Source organism: Antechinus flavipes, chromosome 2, assembly GCF_016432865.1.
Source record: "Antechinus flavipes isolate AdamAnt ecotype Samford, QLD, Australia chromosome 2, AdamAnt_v2, whole genome shotgun sequence".
Classification (NCBI taxonomy): domain Eukaryota; kingdom Metazoa; phylum Chordata; class Mammalia; order Dasyuromorphia; family Dasyuridae; genus Antechinus; species Antechinus flavipes.
Genome location: NC_067399.1, coordinates 609,541,208 through 609,557,103, shown reverse-complemented (window position 1 = coordinate 609,557,103; position 15,896 = coordinate 609,541,208). Strand labels below are relative to the sequence as shown.

At 33.4% G+C, this 15,896-nt stretch overlaps 1 protein-coding gene across 7 annotated transcripts in view; it reads left to right on the top strand.

The window, feature by feature from the left end:
* IDE (insulin degrading enzyme) overlaps positions 1-15,896 on the top strand; it is a 98,395-nt gene that overhangs the window by 51,081 nt on the left and 31,418 nt on the right. For all 7 annotated transcript variants that reach the window (XR_007951153.1, XM_051981651.1, XM_051981650.1 and 4 more), the window contains 8 exons: positions 968-1,080; positions 1,709-1,871; positions 3,177-3,269; positions 3,805-3,896; positions 5,058-5,138; positions 7,055-7,158; positions 12,175-12,277; positions 13,306-13,428. Coding sequence is in view for 6 of the 7 variants with exons in the window: in XM_051981651.1 (XP_051837611.1) it covers positions 968-1,080; positions 1,709-1,871; positions 3,177-3,269; positions 3,805-3,896; positions 5,058-5,138; positions 7,055-7,158; positions 12,175-12,277; positions 13,306-13,428 (872 nt within the window). In the remaining variant the exon portion in view is untranslated. The remainder of the gene's footprint in view (positions 1-967; positions 1,081-1,708; positions 1,872-3,176; positions 3,270-3,804; positions 3,897-5,057; positions 5,139-7,054; positions 7,159-12,174; positions 12,278-13,305; positions 13,429-15,896) is intronic.

Below are 15,896 nucleotides of genomic sequence, written 5' to 3'. Positions count from 1 at the left end.
CATTTTTAAGAGTTTGGTTCATTTTGGAATTTAGCATACAAATTTTTTAGAATTATAATTAGTAATTTTGGTGCTTGACTTTATGAAAAACATCCTCAAATCATCTTTAATTATGTGAAAATAACATGAAGAGTAAAAAAATCAATTGAATGGCAAATAGAGATGTTCCAATACTAGCCTGCAAAAGAAAAATCGTGTATGAAAGTAAAAGAAGGCTTCTGTCTTTGAGGAAGGAAAGGAGAGAGGAGATTCTTGGCTAAGGGAGGAATAGTGCTATCGGATAACTTCCTGTTTTAATGATTTTTGCTAATGAGGGTACTAAGTTCATGTTGAAGGATTATGGGTTCTGTCAAAATATAGGTGTAACAAATGTAGTAATTGCATAATTGATAGTACCTCTCCTGTGCTTTGTGACAACTAATTTTGAGAGGCCACTATGTATTTTTTCCTCTAATATTTATAAATGTAGAATGTGTGCCTCTGGAAAATCAAATCTCCTAAGACAGTTAAATGCTTTTATACTAGTTCCTAACATATCTTGGGGTTCAATTCCCTCTCATCATGTTTGTTTTACCCATTCCAGTTTATAAAGTGTTCTTGGTATAAAGTGTTCTTCAAGTGTTCATTTCACTTCTTTGTGCCCTCCAATTGTGAATGATCTGGGAAAAAGACCTCAGTCATTCAGTAGTTGTTATCAAACTTAATTGTTCAATACTGTACTCTTATATTGCTCTTCAGCTATATAATAGTCTCAACTTTTCTCTAAGTTTGTTACGATTAAAAGTCTTTTTTAGAGTCTACTGGGTTTTTTTTTTGAGGACTTTTTGTTTTAATATAGTTATATGTGCTTTTGCTTTATAGTTTCTTATTAAGGCTAAAAATTATGTTAAATGATTTTATTGGCTAAAATATCAGGTGTTCCCTGATATTAATTTAATTCATGATTCCAATGGCTTATTTTGTGCAGAATCACTAGATGAGTTGACCGAACTAGTTGTGAAGCTATTTTCAGAAGTAGAGAACAAAAATGTCCCACTTCCAGAATTTCCTGAACACCCTTTCCAAGAAGAGCATCTTAGGGTGAGTAAATATTTTTCTCTTAGATCTGAATTTATAGAAACTTGTCTAGAGAAGAATAGAAGAACAATACCCTTTTTGTTGTATTATTTGTAAGGCAAAATTTAATTATATTTGGTATTATGCTACAGTAAAAAGTAGTTATAGTGAGCGCAACATGAAGAAAGTTCAGTAAATTGTAGTTATTTTCCAGTGCCAGTTTTGAACTTTCTAACATTAACTTATTTTTTAACATTTTGCAGTGATAAAATACTTTCACTTTCATAATTCCATTTAATATGCACAATATCCCTGAGGAGGGAATAATAACAGCATTATTATTCTCATTTACAAATGAATAAACTAAGACCCAGAAAAGTAAAGTCTGAAGTATCACATACCTTGAATTAGGAATGGAATGGATATTACAGGTCTCCAAACTTCTTTGTCCAGTGCTTCTTGAAGCAAGTTGAGTTGTAAAGAAATCTACAAATATGCCTTCTCATTAATTTTATTCAATTTATAGATGTTATAAATTTGAAATGTATATCTGATATTTAGTTTCCCCCAAATTAGCATGTTACCAATAGTCTTGTCATTAGTGAATATTAGATTCAGTGAGTTTTAACTAGCCTAATATCTTTATTTTCAGCAACTTTACAAAGTTGTACCCATTAAGGACATCAGAAATCTATATGTTACATTTCCAATACCTGACCTTCAGAAATATTATAAGTCAAACCCTGGTCATTATCTTGGTCATCTTATTGGACATGAAGGCCCTGGAAGTCTCTTATCAGAACTCAAATCAAAGGGTAAGTCTCTTGATAATCAATTTGTGGATAATTTCCCAACATGTGAACCTCATAGTTCTTAATTTTGCCAGTCAGTTCTTTCTCAAGATTGCTATGGAGATTACTTTGATGCATAACTGTATTTGAGATGTGGTCTTTGGGATTAATAGAATGTATTTTAAAAAAAACAACAACTATTGATGCCTCTTTTTAAAATTTCACTAAAATTTTCCCCAGTATTTCTAACCCATTTCCTCTCAAAAGAGTCACTCTGTATTGTTAACAGATAGACTCATTAAAGACAATAGAAAAAGAAAAACAATTAGAAAACTAATTCGCATTTAACCTCCCGCCTCTATAAAGAGGTGGGATGACTTGTGTCTCTTCTTTCAAGCCATGCTTGTTCTTCATAATTTTACAACATTAATTTTTTGATTTTTGTTGTGATTATTTCAATTTATATTGTAGTAGTCATTGTGCATATTGTTTTCCTGGCTCAGTTTATTTTACTCTGTGTCATTTCATAAAGATTTTTCCACACTTTTAAGCTTGTCAGTGAAACCTCTCTGTCAAAGAACATAGACATCTTAGTTATTTTATTGGCATACAGTAATTTGAAATTACTTTTTAGAAAGATTGTAACTGATTGGCAGCACGGTATTTTGTGCCTTTCTTTCTACAGCACTCATGTCTTTTTATTATCTTTATTGGATTTGATAGCTAAGCTATCCTTAAGAATTCATAATTTTAATGTTTTTCTCATGAAGTGAAAAGATGGCAAGTAAGAAGTGAAACTCATTACAATGCAAAGTTAGTAATTACAAGTCTTTTTTTTTTTTTTTTTAATGTATATGAAGTGAGGGATGAATAGACTTATCCAAAAATGGCTTGGCCCGAATTGTATCATCAAGCATTAGATTTGTAGTTTGTGTGTATTATATATATTTCTTGGAGTCAGTTGAATTGATTCTAGTCCGTATTCTTATTTGTGTTGCTTTATTGAGTACTATTTTACAATACTAGTATACGAACAGAGAAAGTAGAAGGTGTGAATAATCTAAATTTGGAAAATTTAACCCTATTTTATTCTTTTGCCACCCTGAAAGCTAGTAAAATAAGTTTTGATTGTGAAAGGTGAAGAGAGAAGAGAATGTTTTGAGTATAGTGTTGAATTTCTGTGACAGATTTATAGAAAGAAGGTGTGTTTGTCTATGCATGTACGCCTGTGTTCATATATGTATGATGTATAATATCAACAATAATGGAATTTATCTGCATTGAGAGGAATAGGAGGAAAATCACATTAGTTCCTTTTGTGAATTGCAGGCTGGGTAAACACTCTTGTAGGAGGTCAAAAGGAAGGAGCCAGAGGCTTTATGTTTTTCATCATTAATGTGGATTTGACAGAGGAAGGACTTTGTAAGTATTACACTCCTTGTTTTTGATGAAAATTTATCTTATGTAGTTTATATCTTTTATTTTCTTAACCCATGAATATAATTTAGATTATAAATCTATAAGCTTTCAAATTTCTGTACTTTACAAGCTCACATTTCTAATTTTCCATGTCACTTGGCCCTCATGTCATAGATATTTTTTTAACTTGTAAATGAAAACTATGACAGTTCTTGAAAAATATTAACCAGCCTATCTTTCCAGTCTGCAGTGGGCCAGGTGTGTTCTTAACTCCTTTTCCCTTTGCTTCTCGTCTCCTTATGCTGGTATTCTTGGGGCTGCTGCTCCTGTAGCATGTCTTTTGAAACTTTATTGATTCCATGGGCCCAGAATATCACCTCACAGGAATGCTTGGGCCATGCCACCAATCGCTGGGAGGTGAGGACTTCATTTCTAAGAGGGACCATATTCTACTTGCCTTACTTTACCTTAGGAGTGGGCTCACGGATTTGAAGGATACAAGGACTGAACGATTTTTAAGTGTGCCCCTTTTTTCCAGTACATGTTGAAGATATAATTTTGCACATGTTTCAATACATTCAGAAGTTACGTACAGAAGGACCTCAAGAATGGGTTTTCCAAGAGTGCAAGGTACATTTGTTTCACCAAATTTTTTTTTAAGGAGCTTATATATATAATATATATATATATTTTACAACAGTACATGTGAATAATTAGATTGGAACTCATCAGTGACCCAGCTGAAATTTGAAATTGTTTTGTTTTGTTTTTTCAATTTTGAATAGTGGTAGGTGAGCTATAGTGTTCTCTGAGCCATATTGTTAGTTGCCTTGAGGCCCAGTTAGCTTATAAGCTTCCAAAGAGGATAGAAGGAATCAAATTCTCTTCTTACCAGAATTCTGGCTTGTACTGAGCTAGTACCTCTTAATCCTTTGGGACCTCTTAATCCTTATGCTGCTGTGCCCTAGCTATAAGTTCCAGTATCAATAAGTAAATACAGTAATTTTCTTATTCTGCTTGATAAATATTTAGTAAATTACTGTAAACTTTCATGATCTTATATTTGAAAAACAATAAGAATGTGTCAGAAAATCAAATGGGATAGCTTTCCTTTTTAAATTCAAAATTTTATTATTGAAATGTGCTCTGCCCTAAAGAATATTTTTAAGTAGCAATGCTTGGAAATAGTCTGGCTATTGTATTATTTATTGTATGAAGCAAATGATGTTCGTGCTTAAAAAAATATGACTACATTTTGGAGTGTCCCTTTTAGTAAAGATCCTTTGACTTAATTCAATAAAATCCATTTATTTTAATGTGAGAGACATCTTTGTAAAGCAGAATCATTGCACTCAACTTAGACGTTAGTTTATTTCTTTCAACAATTGTATTGGAAGGGTGCTTTTCTTTTGATGTACTTTTCTTGACCCCCTGAGATCAGATTCTGTACACCTGATGCATTTTGCATGTATTCTATTTTCTCATCACTTTTTTGTGCAATAGACATGCATTTTCATTCACTTTTTGCCTAGTTTTGCTTCTTATTATATGTTCTATGAGGTGAGCAGAGTTATTTCAGAAATTTAAAAGATTATTTCTCATTTGACTTTGTTTCTGGACCATGTTTCCTCAAACAAATACATATAAAATTGCCTTAGACCAAAAAAGGGGGGGGGGAATGCTTTTCAGAAAAATTATAAAATGTAAAATGGAATAGAAGTTGTACTACTAGAGTAGACTTTTTATTAGAATTGATTTGCTATGCCTGATGGAATTAATTTTCTGTTTTAGGATTTGAATGCTGTTGCTTTTAGGTTTAAAGATAAAGAGAGACCTAGAGGTTATACATCTAAAATTGCAGGAATATTGCATGTAAGTAATTAAAAAAAAATATGTGTAAGATATTTTGGAATTTCTGTATCTGAAAATTCCCTAAACTAATAAAATTGCAGGTTCAGTACCAGTTCTTATACCAAAAACAAATAATCTGGAACAATTGTGACTAAACCCCTTGTTTTTGTTTTTAAAATCCTAAAATGTATGTGTGACCTGATTCCCTTGTGGCCAGCACTTTGTGACTAGAGTTGAGATGGAGTTGACTTCCTTCCTGGAGGTGTCAGTGATTGTCCGGGGAACTGTATATTCTTGTGCCCTAGAGTTACCAATTAAATATTCAGCTGCTTTATCCCAAGCAATTTATGATTTCAGAAAGACATGCCCTAGTCCACCAAAAAGAACCAGAACTTTTTTGAGGTGGTTATGATTTAGAAGAGCTAGTTTTCCCAAATTATTTTACCAATAGTCTTTACCAATCTTCTGAGGGGAGACTAAAGCATGGTGGTTGATCTGAAAGAAACTCATAAGGTTTTGGAGCCAGTTAAATTGGGATAGTACAGAAATTTGGATAATTCTTTTTGTTGTTGTTGATGTTGAAAAATGATTCAGATTAAATACTCCCTTAAAATATGGATCCATTGGTCATTTTACAGATGAAGCTAATGAGGTCTGGAGATAATAATTAAGGTCCAATGTTCAGAGCTGAATTTTGAACCTTCTTTAAATATTGATAACAGTTTGTGATCATGACCTTGTACACTTTTATAGATTTCATCTAGGGTGCTACTCATTTAGCTGCTCAGTTTTTGGGCATTCTTACCTTTTTCTTTCTCATTTAAAATGCTTATTCACAGCAGAACAAAGTACTGGGTTTACTGACACAGCAGTTTTTGCCCAACAGAAGGGAATGTATCTTTAATTGAGCTAATCATTTAAAAAATGCCCTGTAGATGCCAGCATTTTACCATCAAATATTTCTTCTAGAGTCATCTGTATCTAGTCTATCTCACACTTGTATTCAAACACATGAAATGTTGCCTTTGTTTGTGGGATAAACTCCCCAAAACTCTTGAAAATATAAAATTACAAGAAGGCTGCAAAAGTAGAATTTGAGAAACTTGTCCGTTGTGGGATAAAAAATTAATGGAGAAAGTCAAACCAATTCAACAGGCCTTAATGAAAAGTCTATTATATGTCTCAGTTATTGTGCTAAGCAAAAACAGTTTCTGCTCTCAAGGAGGTTACAATTTAACGGAAAAGACAACATGCAAACAACCATGTACAAACAAGCTATGTGCAGGGCATACTGGAGATAATCTCAGAGGGAAAGCAGTACGATTAAGGAGTTCAAAAAAGAATTCTTGGTGAAGCTGCAGGGAAACTAGGAGGTAGAAACAAGGGAAGAACATTCTAGATATGGGGAAGAATTAGAAGTCAGAAGACAAGAAAAATCGAGGAGGCTGGAGTCACTGGGTCATAGCTCCTGGAGCTGGCACCAGGAGGAGGGAGCAAGATTATGAAGGATTTTGTATCAGAGGAAACAGGAAACCTCTGGAGTGGGAATGAGAAGGGGGGTGATAACTGAATGTGGGATGACCTAGGTGGGGGAAAGATTTTTAGAGTCAAGTCTGGGCCTCAGGTGATCAGTTTGGGCCTCAGCAGAGTGATGGCAAGTCAGAGCCAAGAGGGGGGCGTATGTAAGAGGTGCAGTGACAGATTAAACAAAGGGTGGGAGGGGATCATGATGTACAAGGGTGAAGAGTTAAGGATGAAGCTTAGGTCCACAGCCAAAATGGTAAAGGTGAGGGAAAGGCCTGCAGCAGTGATAGGGAAATTGGGAAGAGAGACGTATTTAGAGGGAAAGAGAATGGATTTAATAAAATAAAAATGTAGATGTGTCTTTTTTTACTTCATGACTATTTGGTATCTTAAGACTGTTTTCTTTTTAAAAGTACTATCCCCTAGAAGAAGTGCTTGCAGCAGAATATTTGCTAGAAGAATTTCGCCCTGATTTAATAGAGATGGTTCTTGATAAACTGAGGCCAGAAAATGTTCGGTAAGTCATTTTGAGGATGACATTGTTATAAATTATGTTTTAAAAGACCAATGAAAATCAAAAGAATTTTATAAGTCATCATTAATGACTTATTTATATAATTCAGTTCATATCAAATGTTGAATAAGTACTTTATTAATAAAGTTTGGGAATAAATTGTCACACACACAAAAATTCAGTATTTTTTATTATCACTTTAATTTAGCTGTTGTTAATAATTTAATCCCTAGGGGTATTTTAAGGATTATACACAAAAAGAGTTGGCATTAAAAGGTGCAGTAAGATCTCTCTTGTCTGTCATTGTGGGGAATCAAAGATTCTACTTGAATGATTTTAGAAGTAACTAATCTAAAACTTAATTCTTTCTGTGCTTCTTTTAAAAAATACTATGTTAGTATTTGGTATTCATTATACATAATCTTTTCTTCTTGAGATTATAGAGCATAATTTAACCTCTTCTTTATGACTCTTGTCATAGAGGCAGTGTATTAGAACATAATAGTGGATTTGGAAAGTTACAAGGATGGTAGGATCGTAGAATCGTAAAATTTGGAAATAATGGTGCCTGAGAGATCACCCAGATTGGTTCCTTTTCATTTTACAGCTGAGGAAATTCAGACCCAGAGAGAAGTGATTTTTCCCAAAGCTATTCATCATTAAGACCTTGAATTATTATTGTGTTATGACTTTCCCAGTCCTCTGTTCCTTCAAGGCAAGCAGCTTTCATGGTGCTTCCTTGCTTCCTTCTCTTGCTCACTTCACCTGAAAGTATTCCTGTTCTCAAATTTCCTAAGAGCACTTTTCCCCATCATATCTGTTTTGTATTATATTTTTCAACGTACATTTTGTATTTCTCCTTGAAAGCTCATTTAGAGCAAGGACTGTGACAAGTTTAAATCTTATAGCTTTAGTGCCTTGTGGTATGCCTAATTCATTAGGTGCTTAGTGAATATTTGTTCAACTGAATTGAATAGAACTATAGCAGTTTGTGATTACATAAAAAGTTGCTTTTCTTCTTTGCTTTCAGCAAAAAGGCCTCCCTTTAGAATGCTTGTACTTCCTGCCCTCCCCCCCCCCCCCCCCTTTCTGCTTTGGCTTCAGAAATACTTAGACCAATATTGATTACCTAATTTCTCAAACAGCAGGATTTGACTTTTATATACTTAGGCTTCAGGCTTTGCAACCAGTAGTTCTTAAAGCATTTTCTTTTTTAAAACTTAATTCTTAGACCCCTTGTGTAATCTGAATTCTAGAGTTTCTTGGAGAATTTCCCATCAATGGATAACGTTAGAATCTTAGACTGGGAGTTAGAGAGGACCTGAGAAGTCAACTGATGCATCCTCCTTTATTATACTTACGAGGAAACTGAGGCCTAAAAGACTGATTCTTAGGATTACATAGTGAGAGTCGGAGGCTGCATTGTCCTGCATCAACATGTCAGCTGACATGACAGGTTTCCCAGTTTGACATGGCATCTTTATTTGGTGCTGTTCTCAGTTAAATATGGCTATGCTCGATATGTATATCATTGTGCCCCTGAATGTGATTCTCCAGGCCACTGAAACCTTGTACTAAAAGAACTTCCAGCCACATTTCTATAATTCGAAAATACCGAAGATCACCTTGTACCCTGTACACAAGGCTTATAGGCTTACAATTTGCTTTCTCAATTTTTGAATGATTGATAAGAATCTTGAGGTTTAAATCACACTGAGAATGGAATGTCTGTATTTAGCTTTTAGTAATTGTATTCATTTCTACAGCGTTAAAAACACACTGACCTTAAAACTAAATGCAGCTAGTGTAGAAAAAATTAAGTTTCACTATAGATATGGTGGCCATGTCTTTTTATCCCATGGCATGCAGAAAGTAATCATGATGTCAAGAAGCTTGAATAGAATTTATCTGGTTTATCTATTGGAATGTGGGATTCAATAGATATTTAAAAATAGTTATTTTTGGACATAACATCTGTATATAATATTTGCCAGATAATGAGTTTTACTTTGTTAAGATTAAAAAATTTGGCCAGTCTTCCCATAGAGGCTGTCTTTTATCTTGTTTAGTCTGGTAGAGATTTTTTTTGGGGAGGGACCAGACCTGTGATTCCATTATCAGGAACACCCAGTGAACACACTCCTCCTGCCCATGCAGATTGACACAGGCTCAGTCACAGAATTTCCTGAGACATTGTTAAGTCACTTGCTCTTAGCATCTGCCATTCAGTGGGCATCAGAGGTGGCACTTGAGTGTAAGTCTTCCCAACTGAAACCAGCTTGCTCTCCATTTTGCAATACTGTTTCTCCTGGGCCAGTATCAAGGTTACAAGGAATGGAGGGAAAGCAGCAGAAGGGACCCTTCTCTCTTTGTGTTGTAGCTCTACTGTTCCCCTCTTTGATGACTCTTACCTTCCTAGTAGCCTCCCCATCAGGCTGATGAAAACAGGCTCAGTGAGCTGGTTACCTCTCTTCTGTCCTCAGCAAGGAAGGAGAAGCACAAGAGCTAGAGTTAAGGCAATGACTGCAAGGGTTTCTATAGGGATCAGCTGAGATTTCATCACAGACTGAAATTATTCTAGGTTTATTCAGCCCTTTTCTATTTCAATAATTCTTGCTAGAGAAGATGGGAGCAGAGTATTTTTTTCCTTTTCTCAGTCATTTGTTAGCATTTCTGCATCTTAAGTTTAGGGGTTTGGTCTTTTTTCTTTCCTTGCTATTAATATAGCCCATTGAAAAGTTTATTTGATGATTTATAGCAATTTTTCCCCCCATAATGTTCTGTCCCTTTGAGGGCTTATGTGTCTTTAGATTTATGTTACTCTTGGACAACAGTGCTTACCTGTGTGTTCATCATTCTATGCATGTTCTTTTAAAATCTGAACCTTAAACTACATGCTTTGAAAATAAGGATTGGTGTTTTTTGATGGAATTAGTGAATCCTCTGTTTACTGATATTGGGGTGGGAGGGAATACTTCCTATTTTACTTCTTTATTAGAATTATTAGAATTTACTTAAGGTTTTTTACTTTAGAACTTTCCATCTTTTATTTTAATTTTAAGCTTTTATTTTAATTTTAAGCATTTATTTTATACAAAGCATTGTGCTAGATGCTGAATCATATTGGATAAGCAATTTTTCTTTCTTTTTTCTGATCTTTGGTAATAGGATGAAATTTGGAGGCTGTGTAAGCAACCAGGATGACTAGACTGTAAATCCAATTAGGCAAACTGAGTTTTCATGGTTTCTCATCTTCTCTGAATATTTCAGAATCTGCTTTCCTAAAGTTTAGGCTACATATCTGCTGTTTTCCATTTTTTACTCCTGTAAACTCTAGAATAGATCTTCTATCTTCTGAGAAATGAAATTATCATAAAGGCAAGCAAAGAATTTGTGTTTTGGTAAGAATTAGTCTTTTACTAAATGTTGAAGTATTTGAAGTCTCCTCAATTTTCTTTTATTTAGCTTTATATCAGTTGTAATCTGTATTGGGAGAATGTTTAGCACTATCTTTAAGTCAGTCCTAAACTCCAAATGCTGTTCATTTTGTTTGTACTCTAAGGTTTATGGATTTATGTCTTGTAAAACTTAAGTAATATCTATAAAAACATATTTACCTTGTGTTAAAATTTCAGATTCTGTTTTTCCCATATGCTCCTTGAATAATTATTATATGTTCATCTGAGGCCAGAAGTATTCCTCTTGACCATCTTTCCTCTTATTTTCTTCCAAAAATTCAATTGTGTTTGCTTACTTTACTTCTTTCTACTTTCATCTGCACTTATTCCCTGATTTTTGTAGTTTTATCTTTGGTCTTTTCTCCTTCCTTTCATATTTTGGCTTCAAGGTCCTGCCTCCTCCCACCCTCCCACTCCACCCCCCCTTTTTTAAATCGGGCATATACCACATTTATTAATTATCTGCTAAATTCGTTTTCTTAGCCTTCTAGAGATGCATTCTGTTTCTCTGTTGTCCTTTTAGTGTCCTAGGCATCTGGGCTAAGAAAACTAACCAAACATTTTGGCTTTTTTTTTTTTTTTAAGTCTTCCTTTCTTTCAAATATATATTTGGAAAGATCACTTGTTCCTCAAAAAGCTGTTTGTTTCCTGCCCAGGACTTCTGAGTCTCTTGAGATGCTTTTTGTTTTTTTTCTGGCTATATTACTTATTAATTAGTGATATGATAGAAGCAGGTACTAATTCAGTAGAAGTAGGTATAGTACTTAGAGGGTGTTTGGGGTCTTGGCAAGTTCTCTTTAGCATACTTCAAGGAGAGTGGTGCCTTTTGATTTATCTTGTGTACTCACAATTATCATTATATTCTTAAGAAAAGAATTTCATTGCTGTGTATCTTTTCCTTCTGGATGCTGTAACAAGTCTTTTCTTATCTGTTGGTGCCTATGTGTCCTTTTGGGGGCCAAATGGAACATGAGATGATGTTGCTTTGTCAGATTAGCTGAAATTTCCTTACAAGTAGAACTTCATTCTGTCATGCACAATTTTTCCTTTCTACTTTAACTTCTACTACTTTTTTAACTTCCTGGCATTAGTTTAGTTTCCCCCTTTTTGTCCTCAGAATCTGTATTCCTGCCTTCCTTCTTGTTTCATTTTTTAATTTTGTTCTTGAATACCTAGCATTTAGATGGTTCTTGGTACAAAGTAGGCACTCAAAAAAAACCCCAAAAACTTGCTGAATTGTATTGTTATTTCCCCGATTCTAGCTCAGGAGTTAGTCATCCTCTCTAAATTATCAAAGCAAAAAGATGTTTTTCACACCCTAATTCTTTCTCTGAGAGTAGAACTATGATTAAAGGATATCTAATTGATGATTATTTTAGATAAGAAAAAGAACACAATGTGTACCTGGCAAGCCATTGCGATTTATGCTAGATTCTGAAAGCGTTTCTCTGTCTTACTAGAATTTTATGTCCTAGCAGGATTTTTTTGTGCTTTGTTTAATAGTTTCTGATGGTGTTGTTGGTTTACAACGTCAGTGTTTTCTGTCCATTTTTGTTCTTAGGGTTGCAATAGTTTCCAAATCTTTTGAAGGACAAACAGATCAAACAGAAGAGTGGTATGGAACACAATATAAACAGGAGGCAATACCAGATGAGGTCATTGAGGTAAGCTTGACAAAAGTCAACTAAAAGGGAATCCCAAGGATAGAATGGAAGCCTTGTGGTTTATGCCTGTCCTGCTAAACAGATAGGTGGCGGGGGAGGGAGGAGAAGGGGAAAAAGAGGAAGAATACAGGCATAAAGGGAAAGATTTTTAGGATTTTCCTCCATGTAGTTAGTTGCTCTTTCTGGCATATATCACATGAAATAAGCAATACTTTAGCGGGCTTTGACAATCTCCACATTGTAAAATGGGAACCTTAGTGCATTTAATGTGACAGAAACCAGTTAGCTCCATTGATCTTAACAAGTAAATAAAGTTGAAGCCTCGTATTCTGGTGCTGTCTCCTCCTATTTGGTAATTATTTGTGAGCTGAAGATAAACAAGAATAATTTAAAAGTAAACTTTGTTTTTACAAAATTTTAATTTTAAATAGTAACTATGTATAAATTTAAACATTTAGAATCACATTTCATTTCATTTACTTTTTATTCTAGATAAATTAACCAAAAAATTACCTTTTTTATTTCTGTTCTAATTGGCATGACCATCAAGCTATAGAAAGAACTAATTTTCTACTACTAAAAGATAGCAAGTTCTAAAAATATGGATAAGTAAGTTGGTGGATGAATTTAGCTTTTGGAATGCTTCCCATCCTATACAGATTTAATAGTTTTGTTTTTCATTAATGATCTGTGACTGGTTAGTTTAGTTCATTATTATCACATATAAACAAGGTGTCATGGACATGGATATGATGCTAATGTTCTTGTGGGTACTGAGCTGAAGTTTCTTTCCATCATCACAGATTTATGCAAATGAAGAAATCTTGTCACCAAGGAATAAGTATATATAGATAGATCAATATAAAACCAGTTAGTTCTTAAGTACTAATGCTTATCTTTTCTGTATAAAAGATAGCACATGCATACTCTGGCAAATATTACCTTAAAATATATATAAATTTTTTTTTTAACAAAAGAGAATTTTTAAAGAACTTTTGAGTTCATTTAATTTATCATTTTCACTCCAGAAATGGAAAAATGCTGACTTAAATGGAAAGTTTAAGCTTCCAACAAAGAATGAATTTATTCCTACAAATTTTGAGATCTTGCCTCTAGAAAAGGAAGCAACATCGTACCCTGCTCTCATTAAGGTAACAATTGAAGTTTGTGCTGGGTCTGATAGAAGGGTATCTCATAATCTCATATTCTCTCTCTCTTTCTTTCTCCTTTCTCTCTCTCTCCATATCTATCTATTTAGATAGATAGATAAAAATCTCTCTCTCTCTCTCTCTCTCTCTCTCTCTCTCTCTCTCTATATATATATATATATATATATATATATATATTTTTTTTTTTTTTTGATGATAGTGATAGCTTAATATTCAGTGTTGTGTCCTACATAGTGACTATAATCTCAGAGGGTGTGAGAAAAGATAATTTTGTAATTCAGAGGAAAGAATAACCAATAAAGCTTTTTAAAAAGCTAGAAAACAAGTTTTATGGAAATTTGGGATGACTTTCTTTGAAGGAAAAAAAAAAAGATTAAGTTGGAGCAAAGTACTCTTTATCTTAATTGTATATTGAAGAGAGTGACTTTGCTCTCTGTTTTCCAGTAACCATTCAGGAAAACGAAAATGAGATTATGCTTATATTTTTAAAAATATAGAAAATGTGGAAATTTTGTAAAACTCCGTAATTGCCCACTGAGGTCAATTATTGCATTTCTTATCATTGCAATATTTTGAAGTTAGCTAGATTCTCATCTGTCTGAAGTAAAAGTACTTAAATTGAAGTCCATAGATTTTGTAAGCTATTTTGATACTATTTGTTTCATTTTATTAATTTATTTTTATTAATAATTAACTTACTGATTATTGTTAATGACTTATTTTATTTTATTCATATAAAAATACTGTTCTGAGAAGGGGGGAATCCATAGTCTTTATTAAATTGCAAGAGTTGGGGAAAAGTTAGGAATCCCTAATTTAGAATCACTGCGTGAAATTAGGAGTAGGGACTCTGACTCTTAAGTTCTTTTCACCTTTTTATATTTGAATTTGCTTAGAATTAAGGATTGCATTTTTCCTTATGTAAACTTTTTCTTCTTAACAACTTTTTTCCAATTCACTTATATTTAGAAATTAGAAAAACAGAGACTCTCATCTATAAAAAAAAGTAGACTAGATCAGTTAGGTCCCTTCCTACGATTGAGAATCTAGTAACCCATCAGTGTGATCAGTATTATAATGTAGAAAATTTTATTTGATCTGAGCATATGGATTTGCTTTTTTTTTTTTGTCAAATAAATTTTGTGTGAATTAACCATTTTTCCTAAAAAATGACAGATTAAGCAACTATACTTCTGTGTAAGCATCAATATATGTTATATATATTACATATTTATGTGTATATAAAACACTACACATATGTATACACACATGTACATGTATATATACACATACTATACATGTATATTTCTTTACCTTTAAAAAAATAAGCCTTCAGTTCAGTACAGATTTTGTTCAGAACATATTGTTAGGGACTGGGGAAGATTCACAGTTTAGGGAAAACCTAGTTTCCCTTATGGGGGGAATGTTCTGAAGCTCTTTTGTGTCTTGAACCCACTTGGCGGCACTCTGGGGAATGTAAATGTATCAGACAAAAATTAAAGGATTATAAAAGAAAGTAATTATATTGAAATATAGATACTAAATATATTCTTTAAAAAGAAAGCTTACAGACTTCAGATTAAGATTCTACCCTTTCTTCTTTCTTCAAATGTAGGTATGATATCATTATTATACTATATATATTATATGACTAAAATAAGCGCATTATTACAAGACAAAGCTTTACAATGACGACGTCATTTAACAATGAGATATTAGAAAGCTTCATGGAAGGAGTAGATTTAAATTGATCCTAAAGATTGTGTTAGGAATTAAGTAGGAAATGGAGGGAGAAGGTAGATATTCCCAAATACAAGGTAGAATTATGAAAGTAGTTAAGAGAAGGATGTGTTAGGAGATGAGGAATTAGAGAATAAATATTTTTCTAAAGCAATGGTACACAAAGGATAGTAATAAAAGATAAAATTAAGCTGGAAAGGTAGGCTCCAGACTGTAAATAGCTTTTATTTCAGGCAGAGTAATTAGAACTTTCTTGGTAGGCAGTAGGGAATCTTTTTTGAATGGATGAATGTTTTTGAACAGAACCAGTTCATGCAGAAGGATAATTAATCTGACAGTGATATGGAAGATAATTAGAAGCAAGAAAATCAGATGTAGTAATACAGTATGATACTGAAAAGGGGGCCTAGATTAGGGATGTGATGGTAGGAATAGACCAGAGGGAAGGGACCCTGAAGATACTGGGGAGGTAGACTTATAGGTGCTTAATAAGACTTGAGGGACAGGGAAGAGTCAGTAATAACAATAGCCAAGTTCTGAACAAAAGAAGCCAGTTAAATCCTAGTGTTTTTGATTGAAATGTGAAGTTAAAAGGAGAAAGGGGGGAAAGCTGATCATTGTAGCTATTTTTTAAAGAGAAAATACAGGAAGCAAATTTGTTATATTTTCTACCTCTCTGAGGAGTTTAGTCATTTCACATGAGCTTCTAA